The sequence below is a fragment of the Pogoniulus pusillus genome, chromosome 28, assembly GCF_015220805.1.
Source record: "Pogoniulus pusillus isolate bPogPus1 chromosome 28, bPogPus1.pri, whole genome shotgun sequence".
Taxonomy (NCBI): domain Eukaryota; kingdom Metazoa; phylum Chordata; class Aves; order Piciformes; family Lybiidae; genus Pogoniulus; species Pogoniulus pusillus.
In genome coordinates, this window is record NC_087291.1 from 14,361,383 (window position 1) to 14,383,295 (window position 21,913).

Sequence of the window (21,913 nt, forward strand, 5' to 3'; positions counted from 1 at the left end):
ATAGTGATAATTTTAATACTTGAGATCCTGAGAAAAATAAATGTTAATCTTCAAGAAGCTTAGAAGGATTCTTAATATTGTATTTTACAGTAATCTCTTTAGAAGACAAAGAATTACAAATGACATTTTAAACTCACTAAGACTTCAGTGACAACAACAAAAAAGAAGCAAGCTTCTTATTTATTTCTGTTGCTGCCAGTATCATGCTGATTAAAGAAAGAGAAGATAACTGATGGTTATTTTCATGAGGCAAATATAGCTCATGACAGGTGAACTGGGACTTGTTCATCTAAATATGTTTAAACAAAATCCTAAGGAAAAACTACTTTACATTCACAGCAGCATCTTTTCCCTCTTCAAGTTTTAAGTTACTGCACAAATGAAATTTGGGTTGGTCAAGTGTGGAAGCCCTTTAGTCTTTCTGAGGAAGCTCATTAAGGAGAAGGGCTAAGCAGGTCCCTGTCATAGTCACAGAAAGATGAGGGGCAATGGGAGTAAACTCAATCACAGACAATTCTGCTGCAACATTTGAAAAGCATTTTTTGCTGTGGGGGAGATGGAGCACTGGAACAGGCTGCCCAGAGAGGGTGGGGAGTCTCCTCCTCTGAAGATCTTCCAAACTCACCTGTATTCCTGTGTGACCTGCTGTAATTCTTCCTGCTTTTCAGGGGAGTTTGACTCAGTGATCTAGGGAGGTCAGTGGCACAGCAGGTCCAAGGAGGTTCTTCTCCCCTTCTACTTTGCTGTAGTGGGACCACACCCTGAATACTGTGTCTCACTTTCGGCTCTCCAGTTCAGGAGAGGCAGGGACCTGCTGGAGAGAGTCCAACAGAGAGTTCAACAAGGATGACTGGGGGACTTGAGCATCTCTCCTACAGAGAGAGACTGAGAAACCTGCAGCTGTTTAGTCTGGAGCAGGGAAGACACAGAGATCTCATCAATATCTATAAATATCTGAGGGGTGGGTGTCAAGTGGATGAGGCCAATCTCTTTTTGCTGGCCCACAGCAATAAGACAAGGAGCAATGGCTACAAACTGGAACATAGGCTTCTCCTCAACATGAGGAGCAACTTCTTCACAGTGAGGGTGACAGAGCCCTGGAATAGACTGCCCAAAAAGGGTGTGGAGTCTCCTTCTCTGGAGACTTTCATATCTGGCCTGGATGCATTCCTGTGTGAACTACCCTAGATGCTGCTGCTTTGGAAGGGGGTTGGGCTTGATGATTTCTAAAGGTCTCTTTCAACCTCTAACAATCTGTCATTCTGTGATTCTGTCATCTCTAAAGGTCCCTTTCAACTTGTAGCACTCCAAGAGTCTATGATACTTCACTGTCAAGCGTATTTTTTTTAGGTACAATGTGATTTCTTCAAAAATGGACAACTGGAAATTTGGTAGAATCCCAAACAGGCAAATTCTTCATCTGGAGTACAGTAAAGATAAAGAAGGATTTCTTAAGGGAGGATTTTTTCATCGAAATCCTAGAGTACAAAAGGTGCAGTGATCTGAAAAAAAAAAGAAATTTGTAGCTTGCAAGATGAATGATTTCGTTTTACTTCTATCAATTTTAGTAGCTCTGTTTTAGTTGGGAATTTTCTTCAGTCTTTATTGGGTTTAAAGTTGGCAAGTGTTCAAAGTGGTGTTCCAGGGAAATGATGTCTCTGAACTCAAATGTAAATGCCCTAAATGATTATGTCACTTGTGGAGGGCTAGTTAGAGTAGGGTAATCTAGCTAAAATGGAAAATCAAATGTTATCTGTATTTAATGTCCATTTATTTATCTGCATAGCTGGCTAAACCTAGGAAACTAATTCAGACATAATCTGCAAGAAAATAGAGGTTTCCATGGCCTGAATCAGTCTCTGCCAGCTTGCATTGTTATAGAGTATTAATTCTTAGGGTGTTAGAACTACAAACAAGCTCTTCAGCCACAATATTCACTTCCCAAAAGAGGTGATGAGGAGCAGGGGCTGAGTTTAAAGGCTGCCACCAGCCTGTTTCTGAAATGCTAATGAATGTAGTGTTGGATGCACAACTGAAAATTTGTGTTGAAGTCAGTGATTGTTTTAAAGCTCAGGGGAGCCAGCAGTGAGATGTGCTTTCATGCTCCTTTCAGTCATTTGGTAAGAGAGAGTTGTAAACAGTTTGTACCTGCCATAGTCCATTTGCCTTACTTTTGTGCAGCACCAGAACTGTTCTGCTAACTGCCTTGGAAATGTCTGACAACTTCACTCACACAAATAGTCTTCTTAATGAGGTCACTCAGATGAACGAGGATTGCATGTTCCTGCCCAAATGTCTTGATGGAACATGAGCAGACCACAGTCAGAGAAATGGTCTTCTGCAGGACCAGCTGCCTGCAGATAGACAGCTTTTCTCTGAGCTGTGGTTACAGGGTTTGCTCTGCACTGCTGGTTCTTTTCACCTTATATTGCTATGAAGGCAGTGTACAATGTATATGAGGGAAGGTCTTAAACAGCATGGAAACAGTTTTTCTCCTCTCTGACTTGTGGATTTTGTGAGTTGAACCGGGTGACTGTTACAGGTTTTGATGATGGAAAGAGCAACCATATCAGCTTCTAAGGACAGAGGGTTTCACTGGTTTTGTTGACACTAATTATACCAAAATGTTGAATATTTACTATAAACCTTAGAAATGCTAAAAAGCAGTTAACTTCTGTTCTTTGGAGAATTAGCAGCTGGTCTGTCTATGTCTTTAGGCACTTATTCCATGTAATCATTTCACAGACTCTGTGAATTTCACTCTGTAACTAGCTTTAGTTTTGGTTTAGTTGTAATAAAGAAATAGTCTATCTGAAATCAACTCTGCTTTTCAAAGTCCAGTGCATTGGTCTCACTATTGAGCACAATATGAAAAGAAGAGAAGGTTAGGTGTAAAGAGGGTGTAAAGAGAAGTACAGGTGAAATGGAAAGCACAAAACAAAGCTGTTTAGGAAAATGAATTTATGCAGGTATAGGAGATTAAATTCATGCCTTAGAAAGGAGGAGTTTGGCTCCTACATTTCCAATCCAAACAGTGTGATGACTTAGTGATTGCTCAGTTCTTAGTTCTCCAGTGTGATAAATTGCTGTGTATGTTCTTGAAATTGGATATTCAATTTGGGTAGACTAAAGAGTGAATTGCCTGTGAAGTCACAAAAGTAGGATATGAAGAATAATCCCGTGCTTGTTCTGTATTTTGCAAGCTCGAGTTTCTCCAGGAATGAAATTGTAAGAGCTGTCGGAAACACAAAAGTGGTTCTGCGAGCTTGTTTTTGCACCATGGTGGAAGAGCAGATAAGTGTGCAATGTCAGCATCTTCTCTTGTTTTCCAGGTCCGTGGGGGAGATGCATGGGAGATGAGTGCGGTCCAGGTGGCATCCAGACGCGAGCAGTGTGGTGCGCCCACGTGGAGGGCTGGACCACGCTGCCCACGAACTGCAAGCAGCCCGAGCGGCCGGACAACCAGCAGAGCTGCTTTCGGGTCTGCGACTGGCACAAAGAGCTGTACGACTGGCAGATCGGCAGCTGGAACCAGTGCCGGCCCGTCCTCTCCCGCAGCCACGAGAAGCCCCTGGAGTGCCTCAGGGGGGAGGAGGGCATCCAGACGAGAGACATCACCTGTATCCAGAAGTCCAACGGGGTGCCAGCCGAGGACGTTATCTGTGAGTACTTCGAGCCGAAGCCCCGCCAGGAGCAGGCATGCCTCATCCCGTGCCGGCAGGACTGCATCGTGGCCGAATTCTCCCCCTGGTCGGAGTGCTCCAAGACCTGCGGCAACGGGCTTCAGCACCGGACTCGGCACGTTGTGGCCCCGCCGCAGTTCGGTGGCTCCGCTTGTCCCAACCTCACCGAGTTTCAGATCTGCCAGTCCAGCCCCTGTGCCGCCGAGGAGAGCCTCTATAGCCTCAACGTGGGACCCTGGAGCGCTTGCTCGGTGCCCCACTCCAGACAAACCAGGCAAGCCCGAAAACGAGGGAAAACCAGGGAGAAGGAAAAGGACAGAGAGAAGGCAGTGCGGGATCCCGAAGCGCGGGAGCTGATTAAGAAGAAGAGGAATCGGAACAGACAGAATAGGCAGGAGAACAAATACTGGGACATACAAATTGGGTACCAGACCAGGGAGGTCACTTGCACGCACAGGAATGGGAAAACCACTGCTCTGAGGTAAGCGTTCTTCATTCATTTGCACTTCTCTCTTTTCCCTCTGTTTGTAGGTGCACATTGCTGTTGCTTTACACTAGCCTGGGCCTCAGTGTAAGGCACATGCTCTTGCCAGGATGAGCATGCCTTGTCAAGCTCTGTCTGTGATGTGAAACATGCAAAGTGTGCTGCTGATTGTACCAAGCATCACATGAATGTGCACTGTTAGGCTATGCGAACTCCTTAGCCTCTGTCTTACAGAGGTGATTGAAGCTTGAAGACATTTGCCAAATGTCTGCTCTGTTTCTGTGTGCACAGAAAGGGCTTTGCTCTAAAACAAGCCATGCATGTTTGGAAGAGGTGATGTTACTGTTTTTAAGGCTCTAGGCACAAACCCCACAGAAACTGGGCTCTCTCAGAGTCACCATAGAAGTAGAAAATAGAGAGGAAGATGTGGCATGAGGAGGCACTGTCATTTTTCTTACCTGTATCTGTGTTGAAATAGAAATGCATGAAATGTTGTTTGTCCTTCTTGATTCCTGTGGCAAAACTCCTGAAAGGCAGACTGGAACCTCTTTGGTTCTTCCACATATTTCCTCTTTTTCATTCTCCTCTGTGCCTTTATGCAATTTATGAGTGCTATGCAATTTAGAGTGGCTGGAGAGCAGCCAGGAAGAAAGGGACCTGGGAGTACTGGTAGATATAACGTGAGCCAGCAGTGGGTACAGGTGGCCAGGAGAGCCAATGACATCGTGTCCTGGATCAGGAGCAGTGTGACCAGCAGGACAAGGGAGGTTATTTTTCCCCTGTACTCAGCACTGCTCAGGCCACCCCTTGAGTGCTGTGTCCAGTTCTGGGCTCCTCAATTCAAGAGAGATGTTGCAGTACTGGAAGGTGTCCACAGGAGGGCGACAAAGCTGTGAGGGGCCTGGAGCAGAGCCCTGTGAGGAGAGGCTGAGGGAGCTGGGGATGTGCAGCCTGCAGCAGAGGAGGCTCAGGGCAGAGCTCATTGCTGTGTACAACTACCTGAAGGGAGGCTGTAGCCAGGTGGGGTTGGTCTCTTCACGCAGGCAAGCAGCAATAGAACAAGGGGACACAGTCTCAAGCTGTGCCAGGGGAGGTCTAGGCTGGATGTCAGGAGGAAGTTGTTGGCAGAGAGAGTGATTGACATTGGAATGGGCTGCCCAGGGAGGTGGTGGAGTTGACATGTGTTTGAGAAAAGCCTGGCTGAGGCACTTAGTGCCATGGTCTAGCTGACTGGATGATAGAGCAGTGGAACAGCTGCCCAGAGAGACTGCAGAATCTCTTTCGCTGGAGACTTTGACACCTGTCTGGGCATGTTTGTGTTAGACCTGCCCTAGGTGATTCTGCTTTGGCAGGCTGCTTGGACTCCATGATCTCCAGAGGTCTCTTCCAACCCCTACCATTCTGTGAACACAGGAGTGATCCTTTACAGAGGAGGAAAAGAGACAAATGATGCAGTGGATGTTTTGATGTCTAACGGCTATGATTTTGTGTTTTAAATGCACAAAAAATTTCTAACAATCTTCCTTTCAGGTTTAACACAGAATCTTTCTTTTTTTTTCCCCAGTAGTGAAAACAAGAAAATTTGGTTAAATGACTCATGAGAAATTCCTGCAGTGATAGCCTAACTTTTAGAGACCTACTTATGTATGTCACCTGTATATCCATTTGTTTCCCCTATGTATGCAGCACTCTTCACTAAGTGGTCATATGCTTTATTCTATGATTGGCATTCCAGAATCTCAGGCAATAGATTCTTTTTCTGCTCAGGTTGTCAATGCAGCCAGTTCAAGTGGTTCTATAATCTCCATCACGCAGCAACTGTGTTACTAAATAATGTAGACAAGTAAGGTGACTGGAAAACCTGCCATAGAATCATAGAATCAACCAGGCTGGAAGAGACCTCCAAGCTCATCCAGTCCAACCTGGCACTCAACCCTATCCAGTCACTAAGTGTCTCATCCAGGCTTTGCTTCAACACCTCCAGGGACAGTGACTCCACCACCTCCCTGGGCAGCCCATTCTAATGCCAATCACTCTCTCTGCTAACAACTTCCTCTTAACATCCAGCCTATACTTCCTCCAGCACAACTTGAGACTGTGTCTCCTTATTTTATTGCTGACTGTCCGGGTGAAGAGACCAACCCCCACCTGGCTACAACCTCCCTTCAGGTAGTTATAGACAGCAATGAGCTCTGCCCTGAGCCTCCTCTTCTGCAGGCTGCACACCCCCAGCTCCCTCAGCCTCTCCTCATAGGGTTTGTGAAATGCTCTTCATCTTGAACAGTCCATTTTCAGGGGGTTTGACTTTAGCAATCAGAAGCAATCAGCCCCCTGGCAGCATGACTGAAAGAAGAAAAACCCTCCGGCGAGTAATTTTTTTTGCAGAGGCAGCAAAATTCGATACGGTATAAAAAGGGTTTCAAAAAACAAGTTTCAGAAGGATGCTCCAGAGAAAATGGCTCTGTAATGCTGTCAGCAAAAATTCAAAAGAGGCAAATTCTCTTGACACATCAGCACACCAGGCATGGTAAAGAGAAGTGAAACAAGGAAATCAAAGTGTAATTTATACGCTTTATTGCCGAGTGAACAATACGTGCTCTGCCACGAAGGATGAAATATTGGATTGTGAATTGCTCATTCTGCAGTAATGTACATGTTACATGGTCTGTATTGCTTTGTTTCCCTTAGTCTGAAATTCTGCTGCCCTGAAAATTTTTTTTTTGAAATAGAAATGTTGGAGAAGAAAGAATTTAATAATTCAGGGTGCCTTGTAAAATGACTGCTCCGGGTAGCTAACAAACCTTGGCAGTGTTGCTGGCAGTGTAGAAGACAATGCTGATCCTCCAAAATGTTTTTTCTTTTCTTCCTTTTGGTGAAAGTGGAGTTTCCCTCAGGTCCCACAAAAAGCTGTTAGACAACAAGCTGTCAATGTAGAGAAACACAGAATAGGTGGAAAAACTGATTTGGACTTACACGTTTGCTTACACTGTTATGATGACTGTGCATCTTGTTAAGCATACACTGTTGGGCTAGTTTGAAGCTAGCTAGAGTGTTTTGGTGAGAAGGATTAGATCACAGGCTGTGAAAGAGAAACAAGGGTGATGTCTGTTTCACTCATAGGCTTGCTGAGAGGTATAAGAGCAAGAATGCAAACATAGATAAGAGAGTCACTCTCTGTCCAGGCTCTGGGCTGCATTTCTCTCTAACCTCACCTTCCATCTCTCTGATTAATCCACTTTGCTTCCTAACCACCCTGGCCAACCCTCCATTCTTCCTTGGGGCACAGGGCAATGTCTGGGGTAAGGTAGGAGAGTGGGAGAAGGTGGAAGGGTGGCTGAGAGCCCCTCCTGGGGACTCAGGTTTCTGGGAGGGCTGTTGTGTTTCTGTATTATCTTTTACCTTATATATTTCTGTATATACTGTAAATATCTGCTTGTATATTGAGCTAAGCTGTAAATAGAAGCTTCGTTCATATTTCCAGAGCTGGCTGAGCCTAGTCTGGTGGGGGGGCAGGTAACACCCAAACCACCACAACTGTATTGTGTACAGTTCTGGAGCCCCCAACCATAGAAGGGTATGGAACTCTTGGAGTGAGTCCAGAGGGCCGTGAAGATGAGCAAAGGGCTGCAGCAGCTCTCTTATGAAGACAGGCTACGAGAGTTGGGACTCTTCAACCTGGAGTAAAGAAGGCTTCAAGGAGGCCTTGTAGTAACCTCCCAGTATCTGAAGGGGGCTACAGGAAGGCTGTGGAGGGACAAGGTATCATAATGACAGGATGAGGAGTAATGGGTTTAAACTGGAAGACTGGAGATTCAAAGTAAATGTTAGGAAGAAATTCTTTACAGTGAAAGTGGTGAGACACTGGCGCAGGTTGCCCAGGGAGGTTGTGGCTGCTCCCTCCTTGGAGGTGTTTGAAGCCAGGTTGGATGAGGCCTTGAGCGACCTGTTCTAGTGGGAAGTGTCCCTGCCTATGTTGGCAGGTTGGGACTGGATGATCTTTGAGGTCCCTTCCCACCTAAACCATTCTATATGATTTTCTATTGTAATATAGACTCTGCTTTTGCTTTCTCCTTCTTTGCCAGATTGTTGCCATTGGGTCTGAAACATTTCCTCCCAGTTGTCTTCTCTGCAGACTTTGCAGGGACGCTTTAGGAAAAATGTTTTGGTCGTTTTTGTACAAATCTAAGGAAAGAAAACAACCAAACAAACCCAAAACTTTGTTTTAGTGCATACAGCCATTTTGCTGAGATGCTTTGTTGAGAACCCATTGGTCTGGGGAAAGAATTTGGTATTTGGAAAGACTGGAGCACAGACATTTATCACTGTAAGAACATGGAGTATAATGAGGGGATCTTCTTAGCCTGTGTGTTTCTGCACTTCAGCAGAGACTCACTGACAAACTGCATCAACATCCCCTGTAGCAATTGATCCACAGGCGTGGGGACAGCCTGCAACTGCCAAGAATCATTGAGCTCAAGTGGCTGCAAGTGGGGCTGTAGTTAAAGCAGTTCTGCAAGGATATAACTGCCTATTAAAAACAAAGAATTAATACCATGAATGTCTGCACTGTTTCCTTTCCCCATCATTTGGATATAGTCTTTTTAAATCTTGCTTAAGCTGGAACCAAAACAGCCCTGTCTGAATGGGATCAGAGATGGAGGAGACCAAGAAGGAAACCATCTCCACCAGCACTGGCTGCAGTGCTCAGAACTGGTTAAAATTCCCTTGGCAGCACCTCTGTAGCAAAGACCTGGTTTAGGGGCTGAACGTTATTGATGATTTGAAGTGAGAATTCAAGAAACAACAGTAACATCTTAAAAGGATTCAGGGTTTCTATTCCTTTGTCAGGAAACAACTTACACAGTAACAGCAGAGGAACATAATTGTGGGAAAGAAAAGCATTCAGTATTGAAGAAGTGCTGACCTGTTCTGGGCATATTGTTTTAGCCCCTTTATGCATTTGCTTGTGTGATCATGTTTCATTTCTTTCACCTCTGTCCTTCATATTGTGCTAGTTTGAAGCTAGCCAGAATGTTTTGGTGAGAAGAACTAGATTACAGGCTGTGAAAGACAAACAAGGGTGATGTCTGCTTCACTCATAGGCTTGCTGACAGCTATAAGAGCAAGAATCCAAACATAGATAAGGCACTGCTTCTTCTCTTGGGGCATTGCCTGATCTGCACTTCTCTCTAGCCTCTCTGCCATCTCTCTGATTAATCCACTTTGCTTCCTAACCCCCTGGCCAACCCTCCATTCTTCCTTGGAACTGGGGTGAGGTTGAGAGGGGTGGGAGAAGGTGGGAGTGGTTGGGAGCCCCTCCTGGGGACTCAGGTTTCTGGGAGGGCTGTTGTGTTTCTGTATTACCTTTTACCTTGTCTACTTCTGTATATACTGTAAATCTCTGCTTGTCTATTGTGCTAGCTGTAAATATAAGCTTCATTCAAATTTCCAGAGCCAGCTGAGTCTAGTCTGGGTGATTTCCAAAGCGGGGGTGGGGGGCAGGTAACACCCAAACCACCACACATATGAAGTAATTGTTCTTTCTTTTCATCCTCCTCACCAATTCTGTGCATTCATACAGTATCCAGCTAACTATGTCTGGTATAGGTGACCCTGCTCTGGCAGGGGAGGTGGACTGGATGATCTTTCCAGGTCCCTTCCAGCCCCTGACATTCTGTGATATCCACACCTTGTAATGAATTAAACTCCCTTGGGAATTTCCATAATGAACTCTCTGCAGCACTTTACTGACTTTCCTGTTTGGGATGATTGGAGCTTTTATTTATTTCAGTATTATAGTTGAGACAGGAGAGATGACAGTAGGGCCAAAATTAATGAATCACCTTGCTGACTTTGGACATCCAGTCTGAGGGTCTATAATGCCTCCTTTCTGAGCTTCACACAGACCTCTATTTGCTTAAAGCACAGCCAGTGTATTCACTACTGGCCACAAGTCTTAAGCTCAATAACCAGGGCCCCAGAGTTAGGGACTGTCCAGCTGAGTATTTAGGTTGACAAGCAAGTGATACTCAGGTTAAAAAAAAGGAGGAAGAATCTGTTCCTCTAGGATGGAATTTAACTTTCTTCATTTTTCCAGGTTCTGAAACCTCCCAGTCCAAGTGCTCACCTTGCAAATCACACGACAAATGTCTGCATCAGTTTTATGGACTCTCCCTCTTCCTTTAAGTTATGGACTGTGTGAAGGAGGAAGATTAAAAAGAACCCAGCATAAGCTTGTTTCTTTATATGGGAAGCAGACAAGTCACTCTGAGGTATATGCTGTTAGACAGCTGAGAGATTCAGACATATAATACAACAGCTCTGTTGAGCCCTGTAATACATTGCTTGCTTGAAAAAGTCTCAAAAGATTCTCTGTATTTCTCCAAGCTGATGCATGGGGCAAGAGGCAGAAAGGATGGCATGTATGAAGGTGGCAGTGACAAAGGTAGATTAGCTTCAAGGAGACAGGCTGTGGAAGGGTGAAGGAATAGCAGTGCAGAGAGGTTATAGAGTTGCAGGAGCGTAGCAGCCTTTAACTTGTTCACTGAGGACCAGATGGAGGCCTGCACGTCTACAGGCATTTTATGTGTCAGTGCAAAGGCAGCTCTGCAGCTGTTTTTGCAGAGGAAGCCTCCAAGCTCTGCATAGTATAAGGGTTTAGAATCCATAAGTGGTTCACTAACAGAGCACCTTAAATCTCACATGTTTGGATAAGGAGGTATATAGAGTCATCTTGGTCAATTAGCTTGGGATCACTTAGGGTGCATGGGAGCAAAGCTGGAGGTGAGTAGATTCAGACTGGACACGAGGAGGAAGTTCTTTAGCATGAGAGTGGTGAGAGGCTGGAATGGGTTGCCCATGGAGGTGGTTGAGGCCCCATGCCTGGAGGTGTTTAAGGCCAGGCTGCACGAGGCTGTGGGCAGCCTGCTCTAGGGTAGAATATCCCTACCCATGGCAAAGAGGTTGGAACTAGATGCTCCTTGTGGTCCCTTCCAACCCTGACCGATTCTCTGATTCTCTGCTGTTAACAAATGGAGGCAAAGATTATTTTGTAAGAAAACCTCCTAATAACTATAAACTGCAGGGTAATTGTCAGGTGCATTGGGATAACTAACATGGAGAATAATATTAGAGAGCCAGGATGCAAGCATACTGCTTTCCTATCATTTTCCACTCTGCTTTTTGAATGTACATGAAATTTAAGACAGGACCCTCCTGTAGATTTTTAATGTGATTTTGGTGGAGACAGTAGTTTCTCTGGGTGTGCATAATATCATTCACTGGGTGTTCCTTTCTATTCTGAGTACCTGCTCCATCATCTTACAGAGGCAGCTGTTTTGACAGTGGCTTGTCAGTATTGCTATACATTTGACATACCGTGCCAAAACCTAGATTTAAGGTGGAAACATACACACTGTGCTGAATAATTGAAACAACAGCAGTGAACCATTTCTTTCTCCACACCATATTTTAGCTCTTTTCATATAGTGAACAGTTGTTCTGTCATTTAGATGTATGGCATTCATATATTTCTGTCAAAGCACTGAGATTGGATCTCTTTCTGGAATGTATTTCTTTTTATTCAAATATGTGCCATTGGTTCTTCCTTGGCAAAAATGTAATAGCTTGTAATGAGGGTTGAGCTACATGTTCTGATAATCTCTTGTGGCTATAAATCCTATGAATGAGTTCTGTGCTGAATGAATGCTATCTTCAGTTTCTAGCCTTTAGTAAGAGATTAAGACACACAGTGGTAAATGGAATTAGTCACTGAGATCCTTAAAAAAGATTCCCCTACACTGTACTTCAGTGCATCATTTCTGCCTCATCATTAGACAGTTTTCATGTTGACTTCAATATGCTTAAATACAAATCAAGCAGTATTTTTCTGGATTATTTTGTGTCTGTGTGTTGGCATCCTGTCACAGTCTGTACATAGCCTCATAAGGAACAAACAACAATGCATTACTTTTTTGGAGCTGTGTTTTTTTCTCTTATGAGACTGCTAGGCATAGTCTGGGGCATAGAGCATGCCTCTGTTATCACAGAATGATACAAGCTAGGAGGGTCCTCTGGGGATCATTGAATCCAGCCCCTCTGCCATAGCAGGTTGACCTAGAGAAGGTTGCACAGGAGCATGTCCAGGTGGGTTTTGAATGTCTTCTGCAGTGGACATTCCACCAACTCTTTGGGCAGTCTGCTCCAGGGTTCTGCCGCCTTTAAAGACATTCCTTCTTACATTTAGATAGAACTTCTTATGGTCAAGTTTGTGCCTGGTACTTGTCCTGTCACTGAGTGCCACTGAAAAAAGGCTGGTCCCATCCTCTTGGCACCCACTTTTTGACTATGTATAAGCCTTTATGAGATCTCCCCTCAGTCTTCTCTTGTCCAGATGAAAAAATCCCAATTCTCTCAGTCATTCCTCATAAGAGAGCTGTTCTAGTCCCCTAATCATCTTTGTAGCCCTTTTGATAAAGTTCTGATACAGCACATGAGCTGAGCATCTTCCCTGGGAGATATGGTCTCCCAGGAGTGGAGACTACACAGGATGGGACTTCAGAGAGTTCAGCTTCACTTGTCAATCCCCACAATGGCAGAGCTGGACACTTGAGTGTGCAGTTTTGGGTGGTCTCACTGAAAACTAAATGTCCAGCCTACTGCCTAGTACTGACCATCCCTTGCCAAGTGGTGGCAGTGGAAATGGAACCAGAGATGTGAAAACCAAGCATCAGCACTGGCAATAAATCTGCAGTAATACCTAAACCACAACTGATATTAGCAATCTAATTTTGAGTAATAGGTTAGGTTTTATTTTAACCTCAGTGTTGTGTGTTTTTATTCATGATGTCTGGCACTGTGTTTTTTCTTCACTGATAACTCCATGAAATCTATCTGTTCAAATTAGAGTCAAAGTGAATGCAGATTTTAGGTTGGATGTTGGGAGGAAGTTCTTTACTGAGTAGGTGGTCAGGCACTGGAACAGGCTTCCCAGGGAGGTGGTGGAGTCATCATCTCTGGAGGTGTTTAAAAAAGAGTGGATGTGATGCTTGAGGCTATGGTCTAGTGATTAAGGATGCTGGGAGGAAGGTTGGACTGGATGATCCTGGTGCTCCTTTCCAACCACAGTGATTCATAGTGATTAGATCTTGTGCTGAGGGATTTGGTTTAGTTGAGAACTCGTCAGTGTGAAACTAATGATTGGACTCCATGAGCTTGAAGGTCTTTTTCCAATCTAAGGAATTCTGTGGTTCTGTGATTAATGCTATTGAGCAAATATTCACAGTGAAAAAAAAAAAGGCAATATCCCCTCAAAGCTTGAGTAAGCATCAATGTAGATGATTGCCAAATAATTTGCTCTACCAGTTTACAAATTATTTATAGCCTCAGCTGTGTGTACATGGTACTGTATCATTGGACTCTCCCTAAATACTTCTCCTTTCTTATCTGCTTGGGTGCTCATGGTATTTGCAACAGCCCCACAATAGCTGTTGCTGCTTGCTTGGCTGTAGTAGAACTTACTGCTTTCCCTGTATTGGGCAATGTGTTTTTTTTTCTTGACACAGTAAATGTAACCTGTTTTCTCCTGTAATGTAGAATGCCTCAGTGGTTTTGGTTTTTTTGGCTATGCATCTTTCTTGGCAGAACTGAAGTCGTGAAAGGATGATGGGAAAGTAGTCTTGTGAAAGGCACTTAGGTGGACAGTAGTTGAATTGTAGACGAATAAAAGCGGCCCCATTGTTGGTGTGATTATAACAGCTCATTGAACTGTGAGGTACTAACAGTTTCTCACAACAATGCATATCATGACCGCCACTGAACTGTGCAGCTGTAGGGAAAATGAATCAGGACTATGTCATGAGAGATGCTCATTACATTTGTCAGTAGGAAAGCATGCAGCCACTGTGTTTTCACTGACTTCTTCAAAGAAACAAGTCTGTCCCAACCATAAACTCAAACACTCAAGGACAAATTGTATTTTGTATCTTCAGAGTAACTCGTGGGGGTTATCTCAACTCCAGGTTTAAATCACCGTTCTCCTGTTCCCCCTGTCTAGTACCTGCTCATTAAACAGAATTATGTGTTAATTTAGTGTTGTATATGAGAAAATAAACTGTTTTCTTCTTTGCACCAAAGAGGTTATTATCATCACTTCAAAAATGCAGCTATGCCTTTGATCCCAGAATGGTGTAGAGTTCACTTTATTGGTTTGGTTTAGAGTTTAAGGCTGTATGAACTCTGAGGACAACACTGCGCAGAAGGTGAATAGCTTCTGTTGCAAGACACTGGGGCATTGTGCTTGATTCTTGTCTATGTTAACTCTAAAGTCCCTGTTACTCCTACAGAGCATCTTTTAAGGTTCAGTGATGGTTAGAGAAGAGTAAAGAGGAGACCCTACAGATGCAATATTGAGGTCTGGATTTAGTCCCAAGTAGCACAAGGGATCATCAGCATTACTCTATTTCCTGAGGCTTCTTGACCCAGTGGAGAGATCATCCAAGTCTGCCATAGAAAATTGCACGAAGGGATACATACATTTCAAAGGTTAATTTGACTTTCTGACTGACCAGATCATTTCTGCAGGGCAGATCTCTTAGAAGGTGTGAGGGTCTAGGCTGTGGCACTGCCCGTGAGTACTCAGATTTCCCAGCAGTGCAAGCCTATTTTTTTCTAGGATGCAATGCTAAATGGTAGTGTGGCACATGCTTTACCCTTACACTGTGAAGTTATGCTTCCAAGAAACAGACACAGTCATTGCAAAGTAGTCCTTGCAGTCTCATTTGGTTTAGCAATCTGCTGAGATTTAAGCAAACTCGAAGCAGTCTGTAAGAGAAGTAAACTGTTTGGACTTCTTTATTGTTTGAAGGAGCTGGTTCACTGTTCACTCATGGCTGTGAGATGTACTGCAAGGACACTGTTGGTCCAGCTCAGTAGTTTGTTTTGTTGGTATTTTTGGAATCACAAATTTACTTTTTGATTCTTTTCCAAAAGCTTCCTCTCCCTCTAGTTTACCCTTCAGTCAAAAACGCAGCCTCTTACAAGCCTGTTTCTCTGCATTGCTGTCTGTATACAGAATTTTAGTTTTCAAGTGCTAACCTAACATCTGGTCTTGGTGTTCTCTAAGCAATTTGTCACTTCTCCAGGTCTATCTGCAGACAAGTTTGTTTGGTCAGATGGGCTCGTTTGTCAATACTTTTCATCTTGTGGCCAGTGAGAAAGATTGAAAACCATTCTGCTAATGGTATTCGGTGATGTAATGTCTCATGAGACCAGCAAGAGTTCAAGAGACACTTGTTAGGGTTCCTGGTGATACAGCTGGCTGTGGGAGATGCCTGGTGGTGTGCAGGACTTTCAGGGCCAGAAATTCATTGAATTATTCTGCTCTGAGCAAGCTCACTTTTTTCTTTTATCCACCAGGTAGTCTGCTTCTCTTCCTTAGAATTTAGATGAAACAGCTTGCAATCCTGTTACATTCTGAAATTCTTTAGCATGTTGATTGTGTTTTTGGCTGAAACCTTTCAGAAGCAGCTCCCTTTTGCTGCTGAAATGCTGAATCTCCTCATACCATAATCTGTATTGGTTTCTTCTGGGCAGTTGGCAGTTTTTGCTTGTATCTTCTTTGCTGCTCTTAAGTTCTTGATCCATTTAGACAGTCTTGAGTGCTCAGAACACAACTGTGTTACATTGCTGTGATTTTGCTTTGGAATACAAGCAGAGCTTGCTTTTTGTTTTGTTCTGCTGAAAATGGAGCAGTCATCTTCAGAAGTGCTGGGGCTGGCCCCAGTAGCTATCTGCTGTTTTCAGTGAGCATAAAAAGCATATAATTGATTGTTTCTGAGATTATGGAGATGCCAAAATCATATCTGGGTTCAGGAAGTGTTTGCATTAATTCATGGAGGAAAACTCTGTGAAGGGCCTTTTCAGTGCAAAGATGCAGCTTGTGTTCAGAAGTCTTTAAGCCACAGTTTACAGGAAGAACAGAAGGTACATTGGGGCTGAACATTCATTGTCTTTCCAATTGTTTTCCTTTCCATTTGCTACCGCCAAGGCAGGTACCAAACTGCTAGGATTATTAGAACCACTCAGCCCTTCTCATCCTGCTGTTTGTCTTTTCTCATTAACTCTTCTGTCTAGGTCTTGGTCTGATAAGCTATGGGGGAAACAACAGAAGTAGAAAATCTCCTAGTTGCATGAGTCAGTTATGTATAGCTCATGGAGTAAAATAAGTTCTCCTGCTCTGAATAAAACCTACTTATTTTTCTCATTAATTTTACATAATTTAGGTATAAATCCCACAGCCATGCAATGCTTTATCTATTGAACAAAAAATAAAAGGAAAAAAAATAGATATTTTTTCCCTAGTTGAGCTTACAGTGGAGGAAATTCCATTGGTCTCTTCCATGACTTCTCTACACAAGTTAAATGATGACCCTTGAGTCTGAGATGACAGATACTGAATTAGATTGTTGGCATATAAATCAAGTTGACCTGACTTTTAAAAATTGCAAAAGTATGACTCAGTCTCTCATAGAAATTTAGCATACCTCAGAAAGAATTGTTTTACTTCTTGACTAGAGTTTTGGCAGACATTTGAATGCTTACCTTCCAGTGAAGACATGGCTTTTGACTGCTCAGCTTGCTCATTCATGCACAGCTTCTATGGTGCGATTTGCTCCAGGCTTAATGCCTCAAGCTTCTTTCTCTGTGTGTCCATAGCCTTAATTAGCCCATAAATTATTTTGAAGTCCCTATGGAGAACCTTCCTATCCAAAGTGATATTTAGTTTTTATTTATTGCTGTAAGAGCAAAAACAGGACTATGGAACGTGTGTAGATACAAATTCCTGACCACACATCTCCAAAAGAGGTTGAGCAGCAATTACTGTTTTGCATTTTGCCCTTTGAACCATCTTGGCCTTTTTTTTTTAGTTTGTTTTCCTATTCTAAGTCTTTGAGGTAAAAAATAGGTTTGATGTTGGCTTAAAAGGGCTCATTTATCCTCAGTGATCTTTCATTTTGCTTCGAATTGCCTTCTTTCTTCCACTACGTCATGCAAGTGCTTATGTACTTTAAGCTTTGGCTTCCCACTGTATCTGTCTACTGTCTGAAATGGTACTTTCTCAGACCACAGCCTTGCTTCAGGCTGTATTATGCTCTCTTCCCTGCCACAAGACAGACACTTAGGACACTGTCCCTAGAAAGTGTTCTCTGGGTTAAGAGCAAGATCCTCCAGACTTTGTTACCCTTTCTTGTGTACAGTCTGTGCTGTTGATTTCTAAGAGCATTTCAGTGCACCTCATGTACTTTTCTTCAAGCGTTCTCAGCAGTTATCTGTGCAGAGCTGTGTGGGTTGATGGTGAGGACTCATTTGTGCACTCTTTGTGCTTTTTGAGTGGGGAACTTTGCATATACAGTGTATATGTTTGGATGTTACTGAAAGGACATGTTAGTGATGCAGAACTAGTGGTTTGGGTGGTATCATGAAATGAGTATCAACTGTCATCTGATCTCTTACCTGTCTGTTTGCTTTTTCTCCTGTGAGAATATTCGTGGTGCTTTGGGTGACTAAATCAGATGTGTGAATCCATCAGACAGCGCAGAGCGATGTACATGGAATTAAACTCCACTTGAAATTTGTGGAGATCAATCTGTAACATAATCCTCAGTGAGGATTATTTATTTGTTGATTATAAAACCCCCAAACAAACAGCAAAGCAAACTCTTCTGAGACAGAACACTCATCTTTCTCGGGTAGTGCTTCTCCCAAGTAAGTTTTGAAGCAGATGCAAAGCCCACAGGCTATCACTAATTGATCTCTTCACTCCACAGCTACTTTGTTGTAGCAATTTTGTGCATGTTCCCTGGTAATATGTGTCTATAATTAAACTCAGCCCCAGTCACAATACGAGTGAAGAGGTTGGTTTTGACTGCTCTCAGAGGAGTCACATTGGAAAGGTGATGATGTGTCGTCTGTTTTCCAGAAGGATTTGCAAGTACTGCCCATGTTAGAATCCTTAAGGAGTTAGATCTTTTCCTCAGTCATTAAATGTGTGTCTGTAGGATAAGTAAGTCTTATGTTTTATCAAAGCTGCAGAAACTGCTGTATTGAATTTGACAGTCCTATGCCAGATGGGGCTACATGAAAGTGAAAAAAGTCTATTATTAAAGAACAGCTTATCAAAAGCTTCCAGTGTCTTTCACCCCAAAGTGTAGTTGCTCTCCTTGAGCAGAATAAATGCTGTTTGTCATGTGTTAGAGTTTCTACTCCCACACCACCTTTCACATATTAAGAATGTAAGAAATCCCCTACTAAGTAATCCCCCATGGTCTGTCAAGCTCAGCAGTGTCACCAGCCTATTGTCTCCAGCAGTGGTAAAAGGAGATGCTATTTAGACCAGATAATGTGAGGCCTGGCTGCCTTTTGCAGTCCATTTGCCCTTTGTATTTCTCCAGCATCTAAAGTCAACATATTAGGCATGGTGGCTCAGATATCACTGTCAAGTCATTTTAATAGCCATATGGATTCCCTACAAATTTGTTCAAACTCTGAAGCTCTTGACACTGTTTCCACAACCCAAATCTGTTAGCAAGATGTTGAATTGCTCTACTTCATGCCATCATGTTTTAATCTATTAGTCTCATCAAGTATCCTTATTTCTAGTATGACCAAATGTTTTTAAACACAGCCAAAGAGGAGGGCAAAGTTTGATACAGCAACAAAATCACTGCAAATACTTGAAATTCTGTATTGTTTTTAGGAAAACACAAACCAAACCAACCTTTATTGTGTTGCTTATAGGACTAATGCAGAAGAAAGCATTTCATTGTGCTATCTGCAATACCATTAAATCTTTCTTTCCTGCCTGTTTAACTACTTCAGAAGGCAGAATCTTATTCCAAAATGTACATGGTACATCTATTTATGTTGTAATTATTTAAATACCAAAGTTAATTATTGAAAATATCAAAGTTATGGTCACTTGAGTTGTAGTTTAGCTTTTCTGTTGCTCCTTTATTTTCCTATTGAGAATCTAAATTAGAAATGTTAATTTCTAGTTAGCAATTTAAAACTGCAGAGGCATTTAGAGGGAGAAAAATCTTGCTGAAAACCTATGTGATATGTTAATGAAGCAATCAGATGGTGAATGGAAATTAAATGATGGTCTTCAAGAGCAGGAAATTAAGGCTATGGATTCACTGCAGTGAGGAACACTCTTTTAAGGGAGAGATCATTCCTCTTTTAGAACATAAGGCATCACTGTTGCAATATATTAGCTGTTGACAAAGCAAGTTATTAGTGACCAGGTATTCAATATATTTGACTTTGTGTTTTTTAACAGTTTGCTGTCTGGAAATGAGGAGAAAATGATATTGAGCACTTGGTTCTCTTTAAGAGCATTGGGTAGCTGTCTCTGTTATTGATATTTCACTTTCTTTTTTTGCTCCAAGAAAAACAATTGAGTGTAACTTAAAGTTATATATAATAGGTGAAAGTCTGATTTATTTCCTCTTTTGTACTCCTATTTATGTTTAAAGATTTGTATTTTTGTTCTGAGCACAGCTGCACAATGATCAGCACTGGGCATTTCTAACTATAGCAAGTCTTAGATGTCTGATCATAGAGTAAGAGAATCAACCAGGTTGGAAGAGATCTCCAAGCTCATCCAGTCCAACCTAGCACCCAGCCCTGCCCAATCAACCAGACCATGGCACTGAGTGCTTCATCCAGGCTTTTCTTGAACGCCTCCAGGGACGGCGCCTCCACCACCTCCCTGGGCAGCCCATTCCAATGCCAATCACTCTCTCTGGGAAGAACTTCCTCCTAACATCCAGCCTAGACCTCCCCTGGCACAACTTGAGACTGTGCCCCCTCGTTCTGTGACTGCTTGCCTTAGAGAAGAGACCAACTCTCTCCTGGCTACAACCTCCCTTCAAGTAGCTGTAGACAGCAATGAAGTCTGCTCTGAGCCTTTTCTTCTCCAGGTGAAACAACCCCAGCTCCCTCAGCCTCTCCTCACAGGGCTGTGTTCTAGGCCTCTCCCCAGCTTCATTGCCCTTCTCAGTATCTCAACATCTCTCTTGAAGTGAGGGGCCCAGAACTGGACACAGTACTCAAGATGTGTCCTGACTAGTGCTGAGTACAGGGGAAGAATAACCTCTCTTGTCCTACTGGCCACACTGTTCCTGATACAGGCCAGGATGCCATTAGCTCTCTTATGTAGAGACTTGATGTCACGACTTATGTACATGACTTGATGTAAGTCACCTTAACCAAAAGCCCTTTTGCCTGACTTTTTGGGGTCAAATAGGTGCACTCTGGAGCTCAACGGCTTTCCAAATATTTACTGTTGTGATGGCCTTTGCTTTTCTCTAACTGTCGTACTAAAAATTGTAATGCTCTCTTTTCCCAGCTTCTGCAAGCAAGAGAGACTGCCCATTACATTCCAGTCCTGCGTGCTCACAAAGGAGTGTCAGGTGTCGGAGTGGTCAGAGTGGACCCCCTGCTCTAAAACCTGCTTTGACATGACAACCCCTAAAGGCAATCGTACCAGATCACGGACCATAAAACAGCTCCCTATTGGCAGTGAAAGCGAATGCCCACAGCTAGAAGAGGCAGAGCAGTGTGTTACCCAAGGAGATGGTGTGGCACCCTGTATTACGTAAGTTGGTTCATTTTGGTTCTCCCTGTGCTAAAATGCAGAACTGTAGTTAAGCATGCAGGGCTGCTGATGTAGGGTCAACCAAATCATTCTTAAGGAAATCATGGGTTGGGTTTTTATTTTATGTTTTATCCTTTGCTCATAGAATCAAACAGGTTGGAAGAGATCTCCAAGATCATCCAGTCCAACCTTAGCACCCAGCCCTGTCTAAACCAGACCATGGCACTAAGTGTCCCATCCAGTCCCTTCTTGAATACCTCCAGGGACGGTGACTCCACCACCTCCCTGGGCAGCCCATTCCAATCCCAATCACTCTCTCTGGCAATAACTTCCTCCTAAGATCCAGCCCAGACCCCCCTCTGCTACAACTTTAGACTGTGTCCCCCCATTCTTTGCTGATTGCCTGACAGAAGAGAGAGACCAACCCCCACCTGGCTACAGGCTCCCTCCAGGTAGTCATACACAGCAATGAGGCCACCCTGAGCCTTCTCCTCTCCAGGCTAAACAACCCCAGCTCCCTTAAAAGCCTGAACTCTTGCACATTGCTGCTCTATATAATGAAATCACTTCCTTCTCTGACTAAAGGAAAAAAAGAAAAGAAGCAAGTATTTTATAAAATAAATTTAATAATAAAATAGATTTTATTATTGTAATAATAAAATATATAATAACCTGTTTTATAATATATTTATAATAGAATATCTTTTATAGTTTAATATATTTTATAATATAGCTCTATATATTTTCTCATTAACTTCTCAGAGAGAACATCTGTGCATTTCAAGGCTCAGTCAAGACCATAATAAATTAGTTGGATTAATTTCTCAGTAGTCTTTTTTCCTACATAACATTCCTGCCAGATTCATTGTTTTCTGAAGGACTTGTCTATTTGCAGACAAAATGCTGACAAATAGGGGTGATAAACATCTACTCAGCAGCCAGATGTTTTTACTGAGATTGATGTTCAACTGGGCCTCAAATAGAAAGTGGGAAAAGACTTAGCAGAGACACTTAATAAATAATCCCTGTTTAAAGTTTAGGAGAAATGACAGCAAGCACTTTGTAATTCAAGGGATTGTTGTAATCCAT

At 43.0% G+C, this 21,913-nt stretch overlaps 1 protein-coding gene across 1 annotated transcript in view; it reads left to right on the forward strand.

The window, feature by feature from the left end:
• THSD7A (thrombospondin type 1 domain containing 7A) overlaps window positions 1-21,913 on the forward strand; it is a 278,576-nt gene that overhangs the window by 137,071 nt on the left and 119,592 nt on the right. Inside the window, exons 4-5 of the mRNA XM_064166895.1 lie at window positions 3,333-4,164; window positions 20,576-20,824. Coding sequence (XP_064022965.1) covers window positions 3,333-4,164; window positions 20,576-20,824 — 1,081 coding nt within the window. The remainder of the gene's footprint in view (window positions 1-3,332; window positions 4,165-20,575; window positions 20,825-21,913) is intronic.